Below are 24,652 nucleotides of genomic sequence, written 5' to 3' on the forward strand. Positions count from 1 at the left end.
TTAAGTGAATGTTTTCTGAACGCCACAGTCAGCAATGTTCCAGCTATGTCATGGCGACCAGGGAATTATCGAGTCGAGGTCAGACAAACCAGTGGTTGACAGCATGAACGACGTTTCAGGCTACGAGTAAGTGAGTGAGTTAATATTTAACGTCACTTTGGCGATATTTCAGCCATATCGTGACGAGTCCGGTCACAATGGCCTACTGTCAATAAGTCGCACAGTGTTGTGTGCCGCGGGCATGCAAGAAAGCTATGATCGTTGGTTCGAATCCCAGGTTCGCACTGTTTAATTTTTGGTTTGCCAGCACCACGGCCGTGCTCGTGGGTTTCACCAAGCAAAGACCTACATCATTTCGGGTTTTCCTCCCACACCAAGTTGCCACGCCGCGATATAACTGAAATAGTGTTCAAAGCGCTGTTAAATCAAACTGTGGGAATCAAAGAGTAAATATTTAATTCTGTCTCGAAAAAAATCCAAGCTGGAAAAAGTTGTTGATTTGACAAGGACTATCGCTGAGAATAGAATCCTCCGGATTAACAGGGTTTCACTGTAATCCAGACCAGATTATCTCTGCTTCATACCGCCTCGGTGCTCCAGCGGATAGAGTGTGTCGACCACCTGGAAGGACGGTCGGATAGCCTAGTGGTTGAAGCGTTCGCCCGTCACGCCGAAGACCCAGGTTCGATTCCCAACATGGGTACAATGTGTGAAGCCCATTTCTGGTAACACCCGCCACTCTCACAATTTTCACACAAAATTAAGTGTTTGTTCATTGCCTAACGCTGCACCCAGCAATACTCCTGTCACACGACGTCGAACCTATACAATCGAGTCTGGGCCAGACGATCCAGTGAGAGTGAGTCTGGGCCAGACAATCCAGTGACAGTGAGTCTGGGCCAGACAATCCAGTGTCAGAACAGCGCGTTTACCGATTTTGATATTTTAACTAACGCATTATGTGTTAAGTTTTTATTTCTTCTAGGCGGTGGGGTAGCCTAGTGGTTAAAGCGTTCGTTCGTCGCGCCGAAGAACTGGGTTCGATTCCCGACATGGGTACACTGAGTGAAACCCATTTCTGGTGTCCCCCGCCGTGATATTACTGGAATATTGGTAAAAGCGGCGTAAGAGGATAGGTACTTTGTCAGAGTACGTGGGGTCTGGAACAGTAAGGAACCAGGAACAGTTTTGTCGTGTTATCTTGACTACCAGACAACCGTGACAAGGATTCCCCGGTGACCAGGAAGTTATATCGCCCCCAAATGTATATCCTGTTCGTATTAAGTATAGAGCGACCGTTGTGTAGTCTGGTGGTTAAAGCGTTCGCTCGTCACACCGAAGACCCGGGTTTGATTCCCCACATTGGTGCAATATCTGAAGTCCATTTCTGGTGTCCCCCGATATTGCTGAAATATTGTAAGAAGCGGCGTGAAACCATACTCACTCGTATAGGAATTCCCATCAGTTACTGCATGTAGTTGCGTCCCTTAATTATGCAAGGATCCGCTGATCGAAATTTCATTAGCAGATTCAAACCTAATTCTGATCCTTGATTTGTGAGCCTCATACCGAGCTTTTAGCTTTCACCAAAGTGGTTTCACATGTCCTCCGCCGTGACGATGCTGGTGTAAGCTGGTGAAAGACTTAAGAAATATGATCGATTTGCCACCTGTTTGGGACAGTTCTAATGTCTCGGCCAAAACAGTTCTTTGTAGGCTCTGCATAATTGCACAATGAAGCCTGTCTTCCCGAGGCAAGGGAGTTAACTGACTGTAAAAAGTCCGGGAAGTAGACTAAAACCACACATAGAGTATAACAGCGAGACTCCCGCAAGAACACAATATTGTTGTGAAAGTTTATGAAAAGTGTCATTGGAGCTTGACCACCGCGAATGTACAACGAGTGACCTAAGTGCACGTATACCAGTAAGAGGCGTCCTGTATTAATATTGACAATGTATCGAGTCCAGCTGATCGAGACCATGCACTATCAAGGGAGAGCACTCTTCCTTTCATAAACCAATCTGATTGAGGCAGTGTAAAATCCTGGCTTGGCTATTCAAAACCAAGCCCGATTGGAACTGTTCAATGACTCAATCAAAGTTAATGCTGGAATTACCAAGACAAGTATTTTAACAGCATATTAGTGTTTATCCTGCATTTCATTAACTCATCGAGACGTTCAAACACAGGGCTGTGAAACGTAATACAATATTCTCCTTTCAGCAATACAAATATTTTCGATTAATTTCTGACTGTTTAATTGCATACAAGAAACTGTACTGACTGTGCTCGTTGGCTTTAGCAAAATGGTTAATATCCAAGACCTGGATCACTTCGGGTGTGGGCTTAATAATAATAATAATAATAATAATAATAATATTATTATTATTATTATTATTATTATTATTATTATTATTATGATATTAATTTATTTTTTTTAAATTTTATATTTAAAAAAAATATTTTTTTTAATACTTAATAATATGATACTCAAAAGAAGTTAAAGAACATCCGAATCTTTCTTATTACTATAGTTAATCCACATGAAGATTAACTACAGTAATATGAAAGAATCAGGTGTTCTTTAACATCCTTTGAGTAGTATATATAATCTTACAATCCGCGATATTTACTGTTTAAAGCGGCGTTAAAAACATTTGATCTCAATCACTCCAAATACTCAACGGCCACACGGACCCGTGAAGATCCGGGGTAGAATAGGTCTTCATCAACCCATGCTTGCCGTAAAAGGCCACTGTGCTTGTCGTAAGAGGTGACTAACGGGATCAGGTGTCAGGCTCGCTGACTTGGATGATGCATGTCATCGATCCCAATTGCGTGGATCGATGCTCATGATGTCAATCACTGGATTGTCTGGTCCAGACTCGATTATTTACAGACCGCCGTCATATATCTGGAATATTGCGGAATGCGGCGTTAAACAACAAACAAACAAACAAAACTTTCAGAATGGTGTCTCTAGAAATGCAGACACACATATACCAGTCACCACCAACAGCGGCGCTCACTTCTGACAAGGACTGAACACACTGCAAATAAACGCGGTCCAAAATAGCCTCGATGAGGAAGTTTATATGATTTATTGTTTTGAAGTGCTTGTGTCAAAGTAGGCTGGATGTATAGCAGTTTATTTATCTAGGTATAGGGACATCCTCGGGCCATTGGTCGCCTTGTTTAGATCAGCGATAGGAACACATTGATAAAAGTTTGAGAAACTACATAGCTAGTCTGACATACAGACCCTGAAACAAATATATCCAATACAGCCCATGCAAGCCTATAATGTTTGTCAAGTCTAGATTACTGCGGTATCGGAAATCAGTATCTTTAAATGTAGAAAGACTCTGGGCTCCTTTTTATTATATTTTACAACTGTAATTTAACAACTGTTTTTTTCTGTTCATTTCAGAGACTAGATGCTAGTTAACTATATAGCTTAAACGCTTGGTTGACAGTTCATTGAATAAGTGAATGTTTTCCTAACGCCGCAGTCAGAATTATTCCAGTTGTATATCGGCGAGGGACACCAGCAATGGGCTTCACATATTGTACCCATGTGGAAAATCGAACCCGGGTCTTCGGCGTGACGAGCGAACGCAAAAACCTCTTGGCTACCCTACCGCCTCTTGAAAAAACCCTGTATACGTTAGCTTGCTTAATAGTTCAGTGTAGCTTAAGTGAATGTTTTCTGAACGCCACAGTCAGCAATGTTCCAGCTATGTCATGGCGACCAGGGAATTATCGAGTCGAGGTCAGACAAACCAGTGGTTGACAGCATGAACGACGTTTCAGGCTACGAGTAAGTGAGTGAGTTAATATTTAACGTCACTTTGGCGATATTTCAGCCATATCGTGACGAGTCCGGTCACAATGGCCTACTGTCAATAAGTCGCACAGTGTTGTGTGCCGCGGGCATGCAAGAAAGCTATGATCGTTGGTTCGAATCCCAGGTTCGCACTGTTTAATTTTTGGTTTGCCAGCACCACGGCCGTGCTCGTGGGTTTCACCAAGCAAAGACCTACATCATTTCGGGTTTTCCTCCCACACCAAGTTGCCACGCCGCGATATAACTGAAATAGTGTTCAAAGCGCTGTTAAATCAAACTGTGGGAATCAAAGAGTAAATATTTAATTCTGTCTCGAAAAAAATCCAAGCTGGAAAAAGTTGTTGATTTGACAAGGACTATCGCTGAGAATAGAATCCTCCGGATTAACAGGGTTTCACTGTAATCCAGACCAGATTATCTCTGCTTCATACCGCCTCGGTGCTCCAGCGGATAGAGTGTGTCGACCACCTGGAAGGACGGTCGGATAGCCTAGTGGTTGAAGCGTTCGCCCGTCACGCCGAAGACCCAGGTTCGATTCCCCACATGGGTACACACATGTGTCAAGCCCATTTCTGGTGTCCCCCCCCCCCCCCCCCCCCGCCGTGATATTGCTGGAATATTGCTAAAAGTGGCGCAACGCTTTAAGTACTCACTAATTACTTCGGTAAAACAAAACGAATGATTACACTTGAAGAGGTCAACACGCCAAAAGAAGGTCCCGTGGACAAGATGCCTAAGATTCACCAATGGCTGTTAACTGCTACTATGAGCTTAAGTCTCTCTCCTCGCCCGACCGAACGTGTATTTATTGCTGGTTGTTTTTCATTCCTTTGAAGAACTGCTGATCATAAATCCGAGTTGTTAACTCTCGGACGAGACACTTATTCAATATACAAGTGTAGGTGAGTACTTGGGGTGTATCGATTGATCCTATTGATCACAATTGTCCACAGCCCGATAGCAATGTAACAATGACATACCAAACATCAATAGTTATCGATACTACGCCGCACACGTGATAAAATTAAAACATACTGTTAATCATATTATTTTCAAAAATATTCAGAAAAGCTCAAAAATATTTTTTAGGCAATAATAAGATGTATACTCCTTTAAACCACATTTCACTTTTCCGGTAGTCTGTTATTGATCTTTAGGACATCGTGGGCGTGTAGGCTTTGTAACCATATAAAAAATAGCTAATTTAATTTAAAAATATTTAGGGATATTTTTGTAAACGTGTGTTTTAAAATATAAGAAACAAGAAAATCTGTTCACTTTCAAAAACTGAAAAGACTTGCCGAACTTGCATACACTTTCTTTGTAGTTTTCGAATATTTGAAGGTGTGTGGGAGACTATTAAAACTGCGTTGAAGGATGATGAGGTTGTTTGGTTTTTTTAACGCCGCACTCAGCAGAATTCCAGTTTTATGACGATGTAACAAATGTTATATTTGGGATAACACTTTCTTTGTAAAGTACCGATTCTCGTATTTTGGGGGGTATGAGTCCCGTACGGGATTCGAACCCACACAGCCAGAGTGGGGCACCTCATCGCCATCACACAAAGACAGCGATCTAACACACTCAGCCTCCGAGACTTCCACAAAATGAAAGTCCGAAAACTGGTATTCTAGATCACGTGCTTTGTGTACCCCTCTGACAAGTGTAAATTGGCACGGCTCCCATGGCCGAAAGCTATGAACATTTAAAAAGTGGTCAAACGTAACAAATTATATATTTGGGATAACGCTTTCTTCGTAAAGTATAGATTCTCCTATTTTTTGCGTTTAGTCAAGTCACACTTTATGACGGCGGCCTGTGAATAATCGAATCTGGACCAGACAATCCAGTGAGCATTGATCTTGATCCAATGACATGCATCAGCCAAGTCAGCGGGGCGGTCGGGTAGCCTAGTGGTTTAAGCTTTCGCTCGTCTCGCCGAAGACCCGGGTTCGATTCCCGACATGGGTACAATGTGTGAAGCCCATTTATGGTGTCCTCCGTCGTGATATTGCTGGAATATTGCTAAAAGCGACGTAAGAGGGTAGGTACTTTGTCAGAATACGTGGGTCTGCCCCTCCCCCCCTCCCAAGTGCGTACACGATGACCTCGGGAGGGGAGGGGAGGGGAGGGGAGGGAGCGGAGACTTCCCTGTGACCTTACACTGTATATCTCATAAGGAAGTCCCCTTGTGGCGCGTGACTTGCGGTATATGGGTTTGATTCCCCATCATCTCGAGGTTCCAAACATTTACACGACGTCTCAGAATAACCAGGAACAGTATTGTCGTGTTACCTTGACTACCAGACAACACTGACAAGGATTCCCCGGGGACCAGGAAGTTACATCGCCCCCAAATGTATATCCTGTTCGTATTAAGTATAGAGCGACCGTTGTGTAGTATGGTGGTTAAAGCGTTCGCTCGTCACACCGAAGGCCCGGGTTCGATTGCCCACATTGGTGCAATATCTGAAGTCCATTTCTGGTATCCCCCGATATTGCTGGAATATGGTAAGAAGCGGCGTGAAACCATACTCACTCGTATTGGAATTCCCATCAGTTACTGCATGTAGTTGCGTCCCTTAATTATGCAAGGATCCGGTGATCGAAATTTCATTAACAGATTCAAACCTAATTCTGATCCTTGATTTGTGAGCATCATACCGAGCTTTTAGCTTTCACCAAAGTGGTTTCACATGTCCTCCGCCGTGACGATGCTGGTGAAAGCGGCGTAAAACCATACTCACTCACTCACCACAGTGGAACACGTCTGCGATCTACGTCATTATCATGCTGTGATATAAGTGAAATTAGGTTTATTTTCAAATTATAAAGTGGCGTAAATAATAAAGGTCAAAGTCAAAGAATAATCAGTCTCGATTATCTGCCGAAATATATGTCATTGGTCGTAAAAAGCACACTAGTGGTGAAGGGGCGGTCGGGTAGCCTAGTGGTTAAAGCGTTCGCTCGTCACGCCGAAGACCCGGGTTCGATTCCCGACATGGGTACAATGTGTGAAGCCCATTTCTGGTGTCCCCCGCCGTGATATTGCTGGAATATTGCTAAAAGCGGCGTAAAACCATACTCACTCGCTCACACTAGTGGTGAAGATTTTATGAATGGATCACTGAATGTCAGTGATGACACCGGGGGTTCGCGAAAAGGGTAAGCATGAACTGCCCTACCAGTAGCAACCGCCACTCACGATTTGAATAAAAAGTAAATATTTGTTGTCTAAAGCCTGAGGTAAACATTCAAAGTAAAATGCTGGCAAAATGCCATCGGCTTTGAACACAAGTCACTCACTCACACAGTATAAGAGGTAAGCGGAAGGTATGGAAGTACTTATAGTTTATTTTCGATGTGTTTTTGGCAATGGAAGCAAACGTATACATGCCCCAATCTGCAAGTCTCAAAATATCTTATTGTTATCAATGTACAGCTGGACATTACAAATAGAATATCACAGAACGTGATATGATCATATTATTATGAGTAGATCGCAACCGAAAGGTTTTTTAAAATTAATTTTGAAGTTAAAATGGTGTTTTTGATAAGTATGCTGTATTGTGTTGTTCTTTGTTGTTTAACGCCGCACCCAGCAATATTCCAGATATATGACGGCGGTCTGTAAATAATCGAATCTGGACCAGACAATCCAGTGATTAATATCATGAGCATCGATCCACACCATTGGGATCGATGACAAGCATCAACAAAGTCAGCGAGCCTGACCACCCGATCCCGGTATATTGAATGTACCTATATATTAGTGACCATGTACGCGAAATGATGACAGACAAACACAACGATGACCAACACAGCCAATACACCCCCAGCCCCGCTCATGGGAATTGCGTCCTAGAAGAGGCCCCCAGTAAGCTATGCTTGTATAAGCGACGACTTGCTTCATGGTGGTCGGCCCCGACCGCTTGGTTTGATTGCATGTCACAGTGTCCTGGCCACAGGCTAGACTTGCACATGTCTATAAGGCAATGATTATTAGTTCAAATAATAATTTCTAGATTATGTAAACAATAAGAACAAGTTGCAATGATTGGAGTCAGCTAGCTTGTACTGTTCACATATCTAGACTTGCCTATTAGGAGGATAGAATTAATTTACATCCATGGACGTTTCTTTCAGTACAGCCTTGGAGCAAGGCTAGCCCTAAGCCTTTGTGTCGTTGCATAAATATATCTAGAACTAATATATCACACGAGTCTCTGAAATGCACTATTCAGTGTATCCTTACACTATTGTGACTGCCCTGGGTGATTTAGAGTGTTATCCTACCCTTACAGCGGTGATTAGTACTCATGTTATCAACCACTGGTTGGACTGTTCAAGGCTAGACCCAATCACACCCATCAGGTCATCGTGAACTAACTGTGTGTTTACTGACTATGACGTTCTGAACGGTATGTTTTGTTTGTTTGTTGTTTGACGCCGAAATATTCCAGCTATACGAGGGAGGTGAATGCCATGCACGCAATCACCTACCAAATAAATCTTTAACGATGTTGTATAGAAACATGCATGAACAGTTCACCGGACCACAATTGTGTGGTACAAACTCCATTATTGACAGACCGCGGTCATATAGCTGTAATATTGTTGTATGTGGCGATAAACAAACACAAACAAACAACGGCTGAGCACTGACGCAAAAACGTTAAGTTAATATGAGAGGCCAATAATATGATCTAAGTAATATAGAGCTTTTCATTCAGTTCCACGAATACCCCACCTGTGCATTGCATGAAACTGATAACCCACTGAAGCGTGAAGATCGTGTCGATTGAATTCCGTTAACTGTTCATGAATATTAATGAGACCCCATACGTCATCGCTTTCCGCGAAAGCATGACCACGCGCTATTCAAATCTGATGGGTCAGGACGTGACCTCAACGCGGTGATTCTCCGAGAAGCGTCTTTGACAACGAAGCATGTTGTTATTCAGGTGAAAATGTCGTTGTGTGAGCCAGTTTGACACAGTGGAATATACTAATACGTTTACAACATGACGAAGGTAGCACCTGAAGACCACCCAAGTCCAGGAGGTGAGTTGATGATATATCATTTATGAAAACACCTATTCGATCTTCAGGCTGTCCAGGTGCAATATACCCGCCTCGTCTACATAATCGATGGTGCTTGATCGATAAGGCTCACTGTCTTTCACAACAGCATCTACGCTCGTAACAAAAGGCTGTTATTGACATCGGTGTGTGCATTTACCCAATGTTGAAATCATCATGTTTACTCGACTCCCGCGGGTATTTTGGCATCAATTTGCTGTGAAATCTGACCATGGCTTGTGTCAATATACATTTCCATCACGTACACGTTAAAATGTTTTCAGGCATAATACAAAAACATGGCTTACATACAGTGTAAATGTTTACATCAATGTTGTATGTGTAGTGTTTTAGCTCATTCTTAAATCAAGACAAATACTAAAATGTATTGAAATAATAAAGTTAGATAAAACTGTTTATCGGGTACACATATTTTTTGCACACTGTGAACAAACTACGATGTTTGGAATCAATAGATACCAAGGCGTCTTTAAAATCAATTCGATCCACCCGAAGTTGTTTACCTGATCATATATACAGATACCACGGCGTCTTTATAATCATTTCGATACATCCGAAGTTGTTTACCTGATCATATATACAGATACCAGGGCGTTTCTAATTTCAATTCGATACATCCGAAGTTGTTCACCTGATCATAAACATTTAGTATTGACAGTATATTTAATGAGTATCTTAATAAAATAGTATGATATAGTATATAGTATTATATGCTACTATCATCAAGCTGGCAATCGTATATCAGATTATAATAAGGAACACTAAACTTGCTGTCAATGAATTGTTCTGAAAATACATACACTATCCTGAACATGATGTTAGGGACACCGCCCATCACATGCCGACGACAGAATTACAATTCAACGTTGTATAAAAAAATATTTTTTTAAGAACAAAATGTATCTATTTCAAAAGCTGGCCGCTAATCCACTTAACATCCACGGTTGCGTCTAATCGGATTAAACTTGATTACAGTGAGCTGTACTTTGACACTGGTTTCACCGTGTTTAGCGTTTAGTGTTTAGTTACAGTGCGAGTCTGTACGACTCTGAAAACGTCCAGTTTTCGAATGCATGCTATCAAGACATCTGTAACATGCTGAAGTAGAATGTGTTTCCGAGCATTTTAGACAGACATGGTCACCTCACGAATGTATCGTCATATATACAGTTAACTACGTTTATAACGAACACGCTTATAACGAACTGACGGATATAACGAACTTATTTTTTAGTCCCGGCCATTTGACGTAAATATGCTGTATATATGCTTATAACGAACTACGGTTATTACGAACTAAAATTAGTGGTCCCTTTGAGTTCGTTATAACCGTATTTTTCTGTATCATATAATTATGTGTAGAAAACTGATTCTAGTATAATACTTAATTTATTTCTTGAATGGATCAAGGAATTTCCTCGGGGATGATTCCCAAACCATCCGTTCATCAGCATCATCATCCTTGGTGGGTTCATTGAAGTTATGTCCGCCTCCTTTGTCTATAGTGGAGAGAGCGTTTACCCCGGAGAGGAGAAGGTTGGGGGTTCGATCTCCGGCAGCGTCGTTCCGAAAGACGTAAAAAGATGGTTCTTGTTGTTACCCTGCCTGGCGCTTGGCATTAGGAGTTACACCAAGGAATAGTCGGCTCGATGTCAGTATAACGTGTCTTAAAGGGGTGTTCAGTGGGCTAGCTCGATTAAATCCCGGCATTAGCCCGAACTAGTACAAGCAGCCACACACACACGCGTGCATGCACGTCGCTACGTGAAATCATTTTGAATGCGACATAAAACCCCATATCACCTCACCTCGCATTATTAAAGTTATAAACGTCTACTTTGGGCTTCCATCTCTGTTCAAGCCGACACGCCGTAAAATAAATACCCGTATGTGTAAAGCAGCGTACAAATATGCATATAAATATATGTTTTAATATTTTGTTTGTAATACAAATTGTTTTCGCTGCACTCAGCAATATTCCAGCTATATGACAGCGGGCTGTAAATAATCGAGTCTGGACCAGACAAACGAGTGAGTGATGTCATGAGCAACGTCCACGCCGCCGAGGCACAATGACCCGCAGTCATCCAAGTCATCGAGCCTGACCACCCAATCCATTAGGTCGCCTCTTTTGACCAGCATAGGTTACTCGACTCGATAGGCTCGCTGACTTGGGTGATGCATGTCATCGATCCCAATTGCGTGGATCGATGCTCATGATATTAATCACTGGATTATCTGGTCCAGACTCGATTATTTGTAGACCGCCGTCATATTTCCGAGTGCGGCGTTAAACCAACCAACCAACCAACCCAGTCACCTACCAAATCCCACCCTCACACTTGTGATGGATTTCGGATTAAAAAAGGCCCCAGCAACCTTTGCTTGACGAAGGATGCGGCCAAATGGGTCGGGTTGTTAGGTTCGGTGACTTCATTCGTGTCATCATATTCCGACGACATATCAGTCACTGGATTGGATGGAATATTGCTAAGTGCGGCTAACAGCAAATAGCCTAACCCTCAAAAGACTCCCCTCCCGCGCACCTTATATAATAGATATAAGTATAGGTACAATTGAATCAGATGGCTTGGCATTTGAAAGAAATGAGTGAGTGAATGTTATCTAATGCCGCAATCATCAATATTCCAGCTATATCAGCACGGCGTGTAATTGATCTAGACCAGACACAGTTGTTAATAAAATTATGTAGTCTATAATATTGTTATGCCTAAATATGTTTGACAAATATGTATTTATAAAGAAATTTGTATTTATGACTCACTTGTGTATATATCAACTTGTTCTCGTCGCTATATGGCTGAAATAAAGCTAATGCGACGTCAAATTGTAATTCACTCACTCACCCATGTAGTCTGGTTGCTATGACACGCAGTCAACCAAGAAATCGAGTTTGATGCCCCGGTTCAATTTAGCCTGTAAATAATCGATCCTGGACAAGACAAACCCGTGGTTGATGTTACGTACAAGATTTTCTTGAGGCAACAATTTGCTTGAGGGGTAGTCTGACACGGGTCCCAATGGGTTGGTTTCAAGAGGGGTGGTTGGATGGTTCATATGCTCTCATATACGTATAACTCGAATACACTAAACTACGGTTATAACGAACACGCTTATAACGAACTGACGGATATAACGAACTAACTTTTAAGTACCGACTATTTGCTGTAGTTATGCTGTATATATACTTAAAACGAATTACGGTTATAACGAACTAAAATTGGTAGTCTCTTTGAGTTCGTCATAACCGTAGTTTACAGTCTCGAAAACTTCGGATATGTCGCAGCCTCCATCTGTTATCTCCCGCTTCGAGAAAAAACAAGATGGCCGAGCCTGTCATGGATGACATCCACCTTACAAATGCTAATACTATCGTCAGGCATGCCAGCAGCTCCTCGACACGCTTTCTCTCCGTGTAATCTTGTAAGGTACATGTAATAAATAATGGAAACTCCATACAGGGTTGGAATATCGACCACGCCGCGGAACATCCATCCAGTAATACTTGACATGCTAAAAGCTATTGAAGAAGAAAAAAAGGGCAGACATTAGGCGTTAGAGGAAAAATACGTTAGATACCACAATCATGTGTGACCTCTTAATGCAGTTATTTATAATCACGTCCCTCAGACCCATGAAGATCTCGGGCAGAATAGGTCTTCAGCAACCCATGCTTGTCGTAAGAGGCGACTAACGGGATCGGGTGGTCAGGCTTGCTGATTTAGTTGATGCGTGTCATCGTATCCCAATTGCGCAGATAGATGCTCATGATGTCAATCACTGGATTGTCTAGTCCAGACTCGATTATTTACAGACCGCCGTCATATAGCTGGAATATTTCTGAGTGCGGCGTTAAACAACAAACAAACAAACAAAAATCAATGTGTCGCTTACTTCTGTTTTTGTTGTTGTCTTTTTCACTTGTATGTTTACCTGCATGCGACGTAAAGACAACTTTCTTTTACCAACCGCAGGATAGGTTTAATTCAACAGGGTATTTACAAGCACAACGAAACTCATTTTAAAAAAAACAAGAAAAAAGTTGTGTTTCTCACCAAGAGCTTATCACGTTTCATTTTTTCAACTGGACAGAAAATGCTTCGTGAGGGTCTTTCAGACAAGGAAAGATAACTCTTCATTTATTGAGCTAATGTTAGAACATTTTTTGACGATGGCGAGAAACATTTTGTAGCTTATCCTGGCCTATCCCCCGTTACTTGGACTTACAAGGACTTATACCTCATTTGTCCCCCTTCTTCCCCCAACCCCACCCCCTCACCTGTGTAAAGACCCACCGTCAGCCCATGTTCCGCTATCTACGTGAACTAGAATCTACTAACGGCTTTCACTACGTGCTGTTACCACAACACACAGACCGCGCTATCTCAAACACTGACCTGATCGCATCAAGTTTCCTCCTTCAAAGTAATTTCGCGGTCCCTTCCTTGAAAGCGTTTAATGTAATCTTAAGCTTAAAGGTTAATAAGTCCCGGAAAACCTTGTCACTCAGATTGGCTGTTCGTCATGGCAAAATATACCTTGCAGTCACGAAGCAGCTTATATCATGTAGCTGGAGTACATATTATATTCAAAAATTAAAATTATTATTGAATATTATATCGTTTATTATGTGAAAATTAATGATAATTATGATTTATTTGTTTCCCTTTAAAACTGGTACATACCCCTTATGAAAGAATTACACGTTTTAATATAACTTGTTAATTGATTACCATTTCTGGTGTCCCCCGCCGTGATATAGCTGGAATATTGCTAAAAGCGGCACAAAACCATACTCAGTCACTGTTAATTGACTGAGTGAGTGAGTTTTGATTTACACGGCTTTTAGCAATATTCCAGCAATATCACGGCGGGGGACACCAGAAATGGGATTCACACACTGTACTAAAGTGGGGAATCGAACCCGGGTCTTCGCCGCGACGAGCGAACGCTTTGACCACTAGGCTTCCCGACCGCCCTACTTGTTAACTGCAGGAATTGCTAATCCGCATATCAATTGATATTGATTTTGTTCCGACCTAAACAAATTGAAATATAGTGAGTGAGTGAGTACGGATTTAAGCCGCTGTTAGCAATATTCAAGCAATATCACGGCGGGGGACACCAGAAATGGGCTTCACACATTGTACCCATGTCGGGAATCGAACCCGGGTCTTCTGCGTGACGAGAGAACGCTATAACCACTAGGCTACCAGACCGCCCCTGAAATGTGAATATAAAAGATTTCTTTTTATAAACACACTTGTAGCCTAATCTTCAGGTAAAACGACTTTTGAGTAAAGTACTTATGATAGAAAAGCCTGACAACACAGTTTCTTTCACTATAGGATAAGTAACTTGATGAAGTATTTGAAGTTTTGGTAAAGAGTGAGTGAGTGAGTGTTTAACACCAGATCCACCAGGGCGGCCTCCAAAAACCCGTGATATTGCTGGAATCATGCTGACTGCGGCATGATAAAACATTCAGTCGTAGACGTTCATTAAGAAGGTGAGGAAAATCGCCTTCAGCACTTGTTGGATTCCAGGTGAGAATCATTCTTGTCGTGAGAAACGTCAAAAAGGGGATCGGGTGGTCGGGTTCTTTGACCTGGCTCAAGGTGTGTCTTTCTTCCCAGGTGAAGACGGTCGTTGTTTATTTCAATCACTGGCTTGCCAGATACGATCATTTTGAGGCTTCCGTGATATAATTGCCTGCGACGTTAAACAACATACTCTCACTCACGCTTTGGTCGTGTCTTTTTGTGGGATCTCGATCCGTTTCAACCGAGCTACTTTTACAGATAATGGCTTTACATATATACTGAAGATTTGTTCGTTTCTTTGTTGTATGATGCTTTGACACTTTCGTATACAAACAGTCACAATATTTAGAATTAGCCTTTGGGTATAGCTCGAAATCGGGCACCACCTTAAAAAAAACAAAAACCAAAGTGTCTATGGCCAGCTCCTCTATGGGGGATTTCTCGACAGTGAGGTACCCCCGGGGCTAGCCAGTATATAAACTCTAGACACCTTGAATGGTCACGAATTAACTGCATCGTCAATTATCTGCTCGATAATAAAATTTGAGTTCGTGCGCCGAGAAAAGATATAAAGGCTTTCCAAAGACGTTTGACCACATTTAAAATAAGAAATATTTTTACATATAAAGTAGTCATATAGAACGTTTACAGTTTCCACAAAAAAGCGGTTATCTTAATAGTGTGTGATATTAAACAATGGTTATATATGAGAGTGTAAGTTTAAGCATATACAAATGTGTCATGAGCTAAGTGATAAAACAACCAAATACAAATAACAATTCTAAAGTCAGTCTACAAAAATACCTGTGAACAAAGCTTACATAATCTTATGTGACACTTATTTTCAGCCACTCCTAATTATGATTACACTTTGCTTAATGGTACTGCCATAAGATATGTCTTATTTACGTATAAACTTCGTTAAACCAAATGTCCGTATCAAATGTACGCAGATTTAAATATAAATAACAACATGCGTTGGCTGTAATTTCTGAGCATAAATCATTCATTTTTGATGCTGGTGTACATGTATGTTATACTTGAAGAACTCTGGAACAGAGGGCAATATCTATAATTTATCTAAATTACCCTCGCCAGCAAACTATATCTGTAAGCATCTACATAAAGTGAGTTAAGGGGCCCATTAACAAATGTCCATTCACATTACTGAATGGTATAATATATGGATATATGTACTTATTAGGCATTGCTCGTAATGTAGACATATTTGCTGAAGCTGTGTTACAAATATATTATGCTCAGACCTATGTAAGTACAAGAGAGTTACTTATTTGTACATCGCTAACAGATTAACTAAATGATTACATGTATATTATTACCGATTTAAGCTCTGGCTTAGTTGTTCTATTAAAATAGATATGTGGGATGTAAATACATATTTGTTATATATATTAATAATTATATACTAGCTGTAGAAAGTAACGTTTTCTGGCAGGCTAGTTCCATCAAATAACTCTTATAAACAATTATTAAAGCAGTCTGGATTCTGTTTATGTAAAAGTAATACATGCAATGTATGGTTCATCATATACCCTTTACATTGAGGGGCGGTCGGGTAGCCTAGTGGTTAAAGCGTTCGCTCGTAACGCCGAAGACCCGGGTTCGATTCCCGATATGGGTACAATGTGTGAAGCCCATTTCTGGTGTCCACCGCCGTGATATTGCTTGAATATTGCTAAAAGCGGCGTAAAACCATACTTACTCACTCACTCTTTACATTGAAAGATAATGTACATACCTCGTGTGATATAAAGAGTCCGGTCAAAGTGAGGTAGTTCGTCTGCATTTACGCAACGTTTTCACATATACAAAATAACTGAGTCACATTAAAATATCAATATGCAGATAAAATACACAGCTTGCTACCACGACACCCGATTGTTAACATCTTATTTCCTACTACACGAATGTTTTTGAACTCGGAACATGTTTGATATTCAATATATTCTATTTCTGGTGTCCCCCGCCGTGATATTGCTGGAATATTGCTAAAAACGGCGTAAAACCATACTCACTCACTCAATATATTCTATACCGTGGAGTTAATACTTAAATGGTAGTTTTGTCTAAACCTAACGCACATAGACTTGACAGATAAGTCCTTTAAACAGATACAATCCACTTAATATATTTGCCCTTGTACATGGTCAATAACATAAGATTAAATACATTTACATCTGATAATATTGCTCCATATACGATACAAATTATAAAACAATTTAAATTATAAATTTAGAGAAATAGTAAAGTGAACATGACTTACCTCCAAAGAAACCAACCAAAGTGTCTATGGCCAGCTCCTCTATGGGGGATTTCTCGACAGTGTGGTACCCCCGGGGCTAGCCAGCATATATACCCTAGACACCTTGAATTGACACGAATTAACTGCATGTTCAATAATAATGCTCGATAAGAAAATTTGAGTTCGTGCGCCGAGAATAAGGATAAAAAGGTTTTCCAAAGAAGTTTGACCAAGTGATGTCCACATAAGTTGAATAATACTTGATGAGCGGTCCGAAAATATTGATACAATTTGGGCGTATTGGTCAGCAAACGTGTGCTAAGCGGTCATTGCGATAGGACCCCCTCCGTGGTCTTGTGGTAGAGCGTCCGCCCGGAGAGCGGAAGGTCCGGGGTTCGATCCCCGACCGCGTCATACCAAAAGACGTTAAAAGATGGTACTTGTTATTACCCTGTCTGGCTAAAATAAGGACTGGTCGGCACGGAGTCAGTATACTGTGTCTGAGTGGGGTATTTATGTTAAACTGCACTATAAATCGGCATCAGCCCGGAGTAGTACAAGCAGCCACACACACACACACGTGCATGCACGTCACCATATAAGTGCAATAATCTTGGACGCGACGTTAAACCCCATTTCGCCTCACCTCATTGCGATGGAGGCTGAGACACGTACAGATAGATAATACTAACCATGCTCCAGGGATGTTATACAATTTTCTAGACAGCTGCGACCTTCACATGTGCGGCTGACTGAATACCTAAATATAACACAATAAAGACTATTTATACCATATTTAACTTTTATATAAATTTTAAAGAAAAAATGAACAATATTAGCGCTATGACAGTCGTTTCATGCCGTACTCAGCAATATTACAGGTGTATGACGGCGGTCTGGACCAGATAATCCAGTGATTCATGAGCATCGATCCACGCAATTGGAATACGATGACATGTATCAATCAAGTCAGCGAGCTTGACCACTCGCTCCCGTTAGTCGCCTCTTACGACAAGTATAGTCGCCTTTGACGGCAAGCATAGTCGCCATTTGTAGCGACAAGAATTGCTTGATGAAGATCTATTCAACCCGGATCTTCATAGGTCTATATGCACTGGATATCTTATTTTAGGGATATATGTTATGACACTACGTGCTCAGTGTTCCTTAAAAAAGTATCCCCACAATATTCATGACACCAACTTTTTTGTCTAGTATATATACATATCAGTAGAAATGTGAACCGTTCTTTCAAGCAGGTCAACACATTGGAGCTAGTTATAGAAGTACAATGTCATGTATATCTCTTGACGATCTTTTAACCTGCTGTAGTATAGCGCCTGACGTCAGCGCCTACCTCACACAGATTCCTGTCATTCGTCACCACTCGCCCCTTTCCGTATTCGGCTTCTCCCGGAATAACACGCGTTGGTCACGCATGAGATTCCTGTCACACCCGGGACATGTATTGCACCATGTCACAGACACCGTGATTCATTCACACACATGTGTTCCTCCAGTGAGCCGAAACAAGCATGGCGCCGTGCCAATAATCTGTCTGAAAAACGCATCACTCTCTCTCTCGCTCGGGTCAACACAGACGCACATACACCCGAAACACTAGTGTCAAAACTTGTGGCGTCACCGTGAGCAAGCGACTTAGTTTAAATGTACCCCTGTTCACCCAGCAGGGAACGGGAACCCGGTATGTGAGGTGGATGTAAAAACATAATAGCGCCCGCTGGCAGCGTGGGTTGTATACTTCCCAGGGAGTTGAGAATGATGACTGTCATGCAAACGGATCCACTGGTCTGGCAGCGATAGAAACTTTCATGTACATGTTTTTCTGAGGTATAATGGTATAATTGTCAGGTATATCATGAAGCGGAACTTGACAGAAACATATTGATTTTATTTGTTGTTTCAAACCCTATGGGGATTTCGGGATAAGATTGGTCCACTGTAACCAATGCTGGTCGTGAGAAGGGAGGGTTAGGCTGTTCGCTGTTTCATCGCACTGAACACTCCATCCAATCCAGTAACAGATATTATGAGCAACGATCTATGCCGTCGGGACACAATGACACGTGCGAAGTCACCGAGCTTGACCACCCGACCCATTTGGTCAGCTGTTACGGCCACCATTCTTTGCTTTGACCTTCTATTCCGACATCCCCACAGGTCTGAGGGTGGGGCTCGGTAGAGGACTGGCATTTTGTCGGGTGGGCTGGGTTCAGAGTTTAAGGTTCATCTCCAGTTTCCGCAATGTTTCGGTGATGGCAAAGGCCGTTTCGCACTCCGTAAGGCTTCCGGGTTAGAATTGGTCCCCAGCTGGCCGTAAGAGGCGACCAAATGGATCGGGGTGGGGCTGGGGGTGGGGGTGTGTTCTCGGTGACTTGGTTGATAGCGTGTCCTCGTACCCCGAGGCATGGATCGGTGTTCACAATATCAATCACCCGGTACAGACTCGATTATTTACAGACCGCCGTCAGATTACTGGAATATTGCTGTGTGTGGTGTTAAACAAGAACCAAAGTCTCGCTCGCCATAACAAAATGACAAAAGGCGGGGATACCACTGAAACACAAAGATACAAGGATACCTCTAAAAAAGATGATGTCATGTTCAACCCTTCCCTTTAAAAGGGCAAGGACGGTCGACTCGTCTTAGGCGCCGCAATGCGCTGTACAGAGTCGCCTCCCTTGGGCACGGCGGATTATGTTTCTATGTTTGTCAGCACCATACCCGTGCTCGTGGGTTTCACCGAAGTGGTAAACGTCTGAGACCCGCATCACTTCGCGCTTTCCTCCCATATCAAACTACCATGCTGTGATATAACTGGGATATAGTATAAAGCGGCGTGAAACCAGACTCACTCACGCACTGTTTAATTCTTCCCTCATATATTCTTGAAGATTAGAGGTAGATGTTGGGTAGCCTAGTGGTGAAAGCGTTAACTCATCAATGACCCGGGTTCGATTCCCCAATGTGTGAAGCCCAATATTTGTGTTCCCCGCCGTGATATTGCTGCAAAATTTGCTAAAGTCGGGCAAAACCATATTCACTCTCTTGAATTAACGATGTCTTCACGTGAGAGAAAAATATATTTGATTTTAGCATGTCATTACTCAGTGTTAACCAGCGTGTTTGTTGTTTCTGGAGGTATTAACCTAAATCCCCCCTGGTAGATATCGATCTGTGATCAGTGTACTTCCTCGTAGAAATATCGATTAGTGTAGATTGTTATACAGCAACAACAAATAAATCATACGTTCGGAAAAGATCGATTCTGATTTGCTCATTACAATATCCTTCGTTCTGTCACTAAGCAGTTTTGGGGGAAGAAATTATCGATAAAATTAACTTTTCGCAAGCGTAATGATGGTTTCAAATGTTGCAATGTTAGCTGCGAACAACTGAATGTATTTTGTGAATTTGAAATGCAGATTTCCCGTGTGTAGTTCCCGCAAGAAATAGATGATGGGAGTGATTGTCACATCGAGACTAGCTGAATTATTTATCGAATGCTGTAACTATTATCGACTACCGCAAAACACCAGATCTAATTCCGTTTCAAATCATGCGTTAATGTTATAGAACTGTTTGCTAAGAAATGTTTTTTTGTCAGTGAAAGCATAGGCCAATTGTTCCTTAATTCACGTCAGGTGAGAATCAATATCGTATGAACATGAACGGTAATGTCCCGGATTCTGGTGAAAAAATATGAGGCCAAACGAAAAGGAAAAGAAATGTTTCTCATTGTCGTGCGGGGTAAGTGAGTGAGTATGGTTTTACGCCGCTTACACCGCAATACCAGCCTTCCATATCTATTCCAGTTTGTTTATTTGTTGTCGAACGCCGAACTCAGCAATATTCCAGCTAAATGACGTCGGTCTATAAATAATCGAGTCTGGACCAGACAATCCAGTGATTGATATTGTGAAGAACGATCCACGCCGTCGGGGTACGATGACACGCCATGAACAATTTCACCGAGTCTGACCTCCCGATCCATTTGGTCGCCTCTTCCGATCAGCATAGTTTGCTGGGGAGCTATTCCAATCCTACGGGGGTCCTTGTTTGTAAGACCGCCTCTAGTGGTAGAGCGTCCGCCCGGCGTTCGATCCCCGGCCGCGTCATACCAAAAGACCTTAAAAGATGGTACTTGTTCTTACCCTGCCTGGCGCTCGGCTTTAAGGGGCTAAACAAGGACTAATCGGCTCGGAGTAAGTATACTGTGTCTGAGTTGGGTATTCATGTAAAACTGCGTCATGGTATCTCAGTGGACTAGCACTATAAAATTGGCATCAATCCGGACTAGTACAAGCAGCCACACACGCTATATAAGTGCAATAATCTTGGACGTGACGTCAAACCCCATTTCAACTCATCTTTTGTTTGTAATGATGAAATCGTATAGCCAACGTACATGTAATATGACAACCGAATCTTGCAGTTAGTGAGTTTTTTAAGCCATGCACCTTTGTGAGTGAGTATAATTTTACGTCGCTTTTAGCACTTTTCCAGCACTATCACGACGGGTGACACCAGAAATGGGCTTCACACTTTGTACCCATGTCCGGAATCGAACCCGGGTCTTTGGCGTGACGAGCGAAGGCTTTAACCACTAGGCCACCCGCCCGCCACTCTTCAATTAGAGTTATCTTTCCGTTACTTTGCTTTACGGCATGTTACACTATGTACAAAACTATTACGGTTCAAGTTCATGGAATGTTCTTTAAACACTTTCCTTATTGGAATTTAATATTATCCCTTATTTTAATTATTTGATTGTCTTCTTTCATTCGCTGTTTGAAAACAACATCATGAACACAAAAATGCGTTTAAATAAAAGAGAAAAAATAATCATGTTTACCTTACCATTTTCTAAGTCTGGAATTGATCAGAAACAATTTTTGGCCGAAAATTATAATCGTATCAACGACATGAAAGACATGCGTGCTGCACGTGCACCTTCATTTGTCCACGCGTGGTGTGAAATAGGTGTCGACGGTTGGATCAGTCTATTGTTTCACGGGGAAAGGATTAAAGTGGACACATATTTGTCACTGGCCTTTCTCACAGTCCCTGGACCTTATTATTTCCCTCACACCCAACCCTAACTATAACGCCAAAGCTTCTACATGAAGCAAGTCTAGAATTTCCCCTCTCACTTGGGCTCCTTTTTCAAATTAAATGGAGTTGTTTGTTTCTGTTAAAATTATATATTTTTAGAGACTAAGCGTTAGTCTAATTACTGGGAATCACGGATAAGTTAAACCAACTCATAAAACGCGTTTGAGACAATTAGGCGGTGCACAGAATTTGGGCAAACATGTTTGGTTTGTTACAGTGAGAGGGTGTACGCATGAAATTGACTACGCTCCCGTGGACACATGTGTTGTTCATAAGTCGATACCAGAATTCTCTAAAAGTCGTTTGATGGAAGTTACTTTAAAACAGATATGCATGTCAAGTCTGGCTAAGCATGACCAAATCATACATTCACAGGGATTCATTTTTGAGTATGTCATTGAGTCTACTATAACTACGTTAAGGTCTCAACCTTCACAGGGGCGGTCGGGTAGCCTAGTGGTTAAAGCGTTCGCTCGTCACGCCGAAGACCCGGGTTCGATTCCCGACATGGGTACAATGTGCGAAGCCCATTTCTGGGGTCCCCCGCCGTGATATTGCTGGAATATTACTAAAAGCGGCGTAAAACCATACTCACTCACTCACTCACTCACTCACTCGACCTTCACAATCATTTGATGAGTGAGACAACACTATTTAATGTTGCTCTCGGGGTAAAAAAGGTGTTCCATTTTCACAGCAAATGAATTCCCTTCATTCTCGCAATACTTCTCAATTGTTTTTATGTATATGCAGGTTTGTTGTCACTGTTTTCAGTCATCGAGCACCTCACATCAGCACTTACTACTACGCTATTGAACTCGCGGGTCGGTCGGGTAGCCTAGTGGTGTTGTAGTGGCGGTGTTCACTCGTCACGCCGAAGACCCGGGTTCGATTCCCGACATGGGTACAACGTGTAAAGCCCATGCCTGGTGTCCCCCGCCGTGATATTGCTGGAATATTGCTAAAAGTGGCGTAAAACCAAACTCACTCACTGAACCGCACGTATCCATCGTACCACTTGTCTCGGACCACCCGCTACCCCTATCTACACAATGGTACGCGCCAGTTTGCTAACGTCATACATAGTCCAACGGGGTTAATTGTCACGTCACAACTCACCTTATCCTGGCCTACCAGTGGCTCGTCGAATGATTGTCGTGTTGGTATAAACGATCACTTCATACACCGTAGCCCATATATAACTGAGACGAGTGCACGGGGTTTTAAATCATGACAATCGCGTACAGGTTTCTTTAAGACGCGAGGAAGAATTAATCACCCAACGTTATTTCTGTTGCAAATGGAATTTCTTTGTGCTCGCAAATGGTCGCCAATAGTTACGACGTTAACAAAAAGGAACATGTATAATGGGTTTAAAGGTAACATGGCGGTTTAATATCCCGCATATTCCCGCAGAGGCAGGGAACATGTACATCTGGTCCAGACTCGATTATTTACAGATCGCCGTCATATAGCTGGAATATTGCGTTGTTAAACAACAAACAAACACTCACAGACTTACTTTACTCGCTAAAATGCGTTGTGTTGTGGCTACATACCCGTATCGACAATATTTAGTCGGACTTATACAGATAGTGATTGCACAAACTGCTTCAGATATAATATACTGAACCAAATTAAAAACTTCACAATCCTAAAAATTTAACATTTTGACCAGTTATCATTGTGGGCCCTTGTTGTGTATTTAAACAGTAATTACCACGTATTGTCTTCAGATAACACCCGTTTTTGTGCAGGTGAATCGATCAAAATCATGTGCACAGCACTATAGTGGCAAAAGTGCTTTTTCACGTGCAACTGGTCACGTGGTCATAACACCGCACGTGTTTTCAGCCATACTTGTTAGCAGCCATTAACAAAAAAAGAAAAACACAAGAAAACAAAAGTCTTTACAGCCATTTGTCATGCCACGCCTTTCAAATGTGCAACGTGAACGTGCCATCGGCATGTTGCAGACGGGAACGTCCGTAGCTGAAGGACGATGGGTTGTAGTCGACGGACTGTTTATGATTTACAGACGCGTCTACAGCAAACGGGTATCACCGCTGATCACCCTCGGCCAGGCCGACCACGTGTGACGTCACATGCAGAGGATCGTCAGATTGTCTTAGGTCACCTCCGTAACCGACTTTGACGGCTACATCAACCAGAAATGAACTGTTTAGGGGTAGACTGAGCGCAAACTGTTGGAAACCGTCAGAGAACTGCTCACCTTCAAGCACGACGGCCATACTGCGGGCCGATTCTGACTCAATTACACAGACTTCAACGTCAATTGTGGGCACAGCGACACTTACGATGGACTCAGAGGAATTGGAATCAAGTCGTCTTCAGTGATGAATCCCGATTAAATCTTCGATTTGCTGATGGTAGGGCGAGTGTGTGGAGGCGCCGTCATGAACGTTACACCCAGTGTTGTGTACAGGACGTTGACAGATTTCAAGGCGGAAGTGTCATGGTGTGGGGTGCTTTCTGTGGCAATGCACGTTCCAGGCTTCTTGTCATCCGTGGGAACCTCAACGCTGCTGCTTACTGCTACCAGGCACCAGAACTTCTGCCTTTTATGGCAGCACATGGACCCGGTTTGATCTTCCAACACGACAATGCCAGACCCCACACAGCAATTTTGACAAGGGATTTCCTTCAGAATGCGGGAGTCAACGTCATGGACTGGCCGTCAAGGTCTCCCGACCTCAATCCCATCGAACACGTC

At 42.2% G+C, this 24,652-nt stretch overlaps 1 protein-coding gene across 2 annotated transcripts in view; it reads left to right on the forward strand.

Annotated features, from left to right (window-relative positions):
• The first annotated feature begins 8,752 nt into the window (after window positions 1-8,752).
• LOC139459690 (choline transporter-like protein 4) overlaps window positions 8,753-24,652 on the forward strand; it is a 66,903-nt gene continuing 51,003 nt past the window's right edge. For both annotated transcript variants that reach the window (XM_071241311.1, XM_071241314.1), the window contains exon 1: window positions 8,753-8,916. In XM_071241311.1, coding sequence (XP_071097412.1) covers window positions 8,877-8,916 — 40 coding nt within the window. In that variant the 5' untranslated portion in view covers window positions 8,753-8,876. The remainder of the gene's footprint in view (window positions 8,917-24,652) is intronic.

Source organism: Haliotis cracherodii, unplaced genomic scaffold (genome assembly GCF_022045235.1).
Source record: "Haliotis cracherodii isolate W230 unplaced genomic scaffold, xgHalCrac1.p SCAF_13, whole genome shotgun sequence".
In the NCBI taxonomy this organism is placed as follows: domain Eukaryota; kingdom Metazoa; phylum Mollusca; class Gastropoda; order Lepetellida; family Haliotidae; genus Haliotis; species Haliotis cracherodii.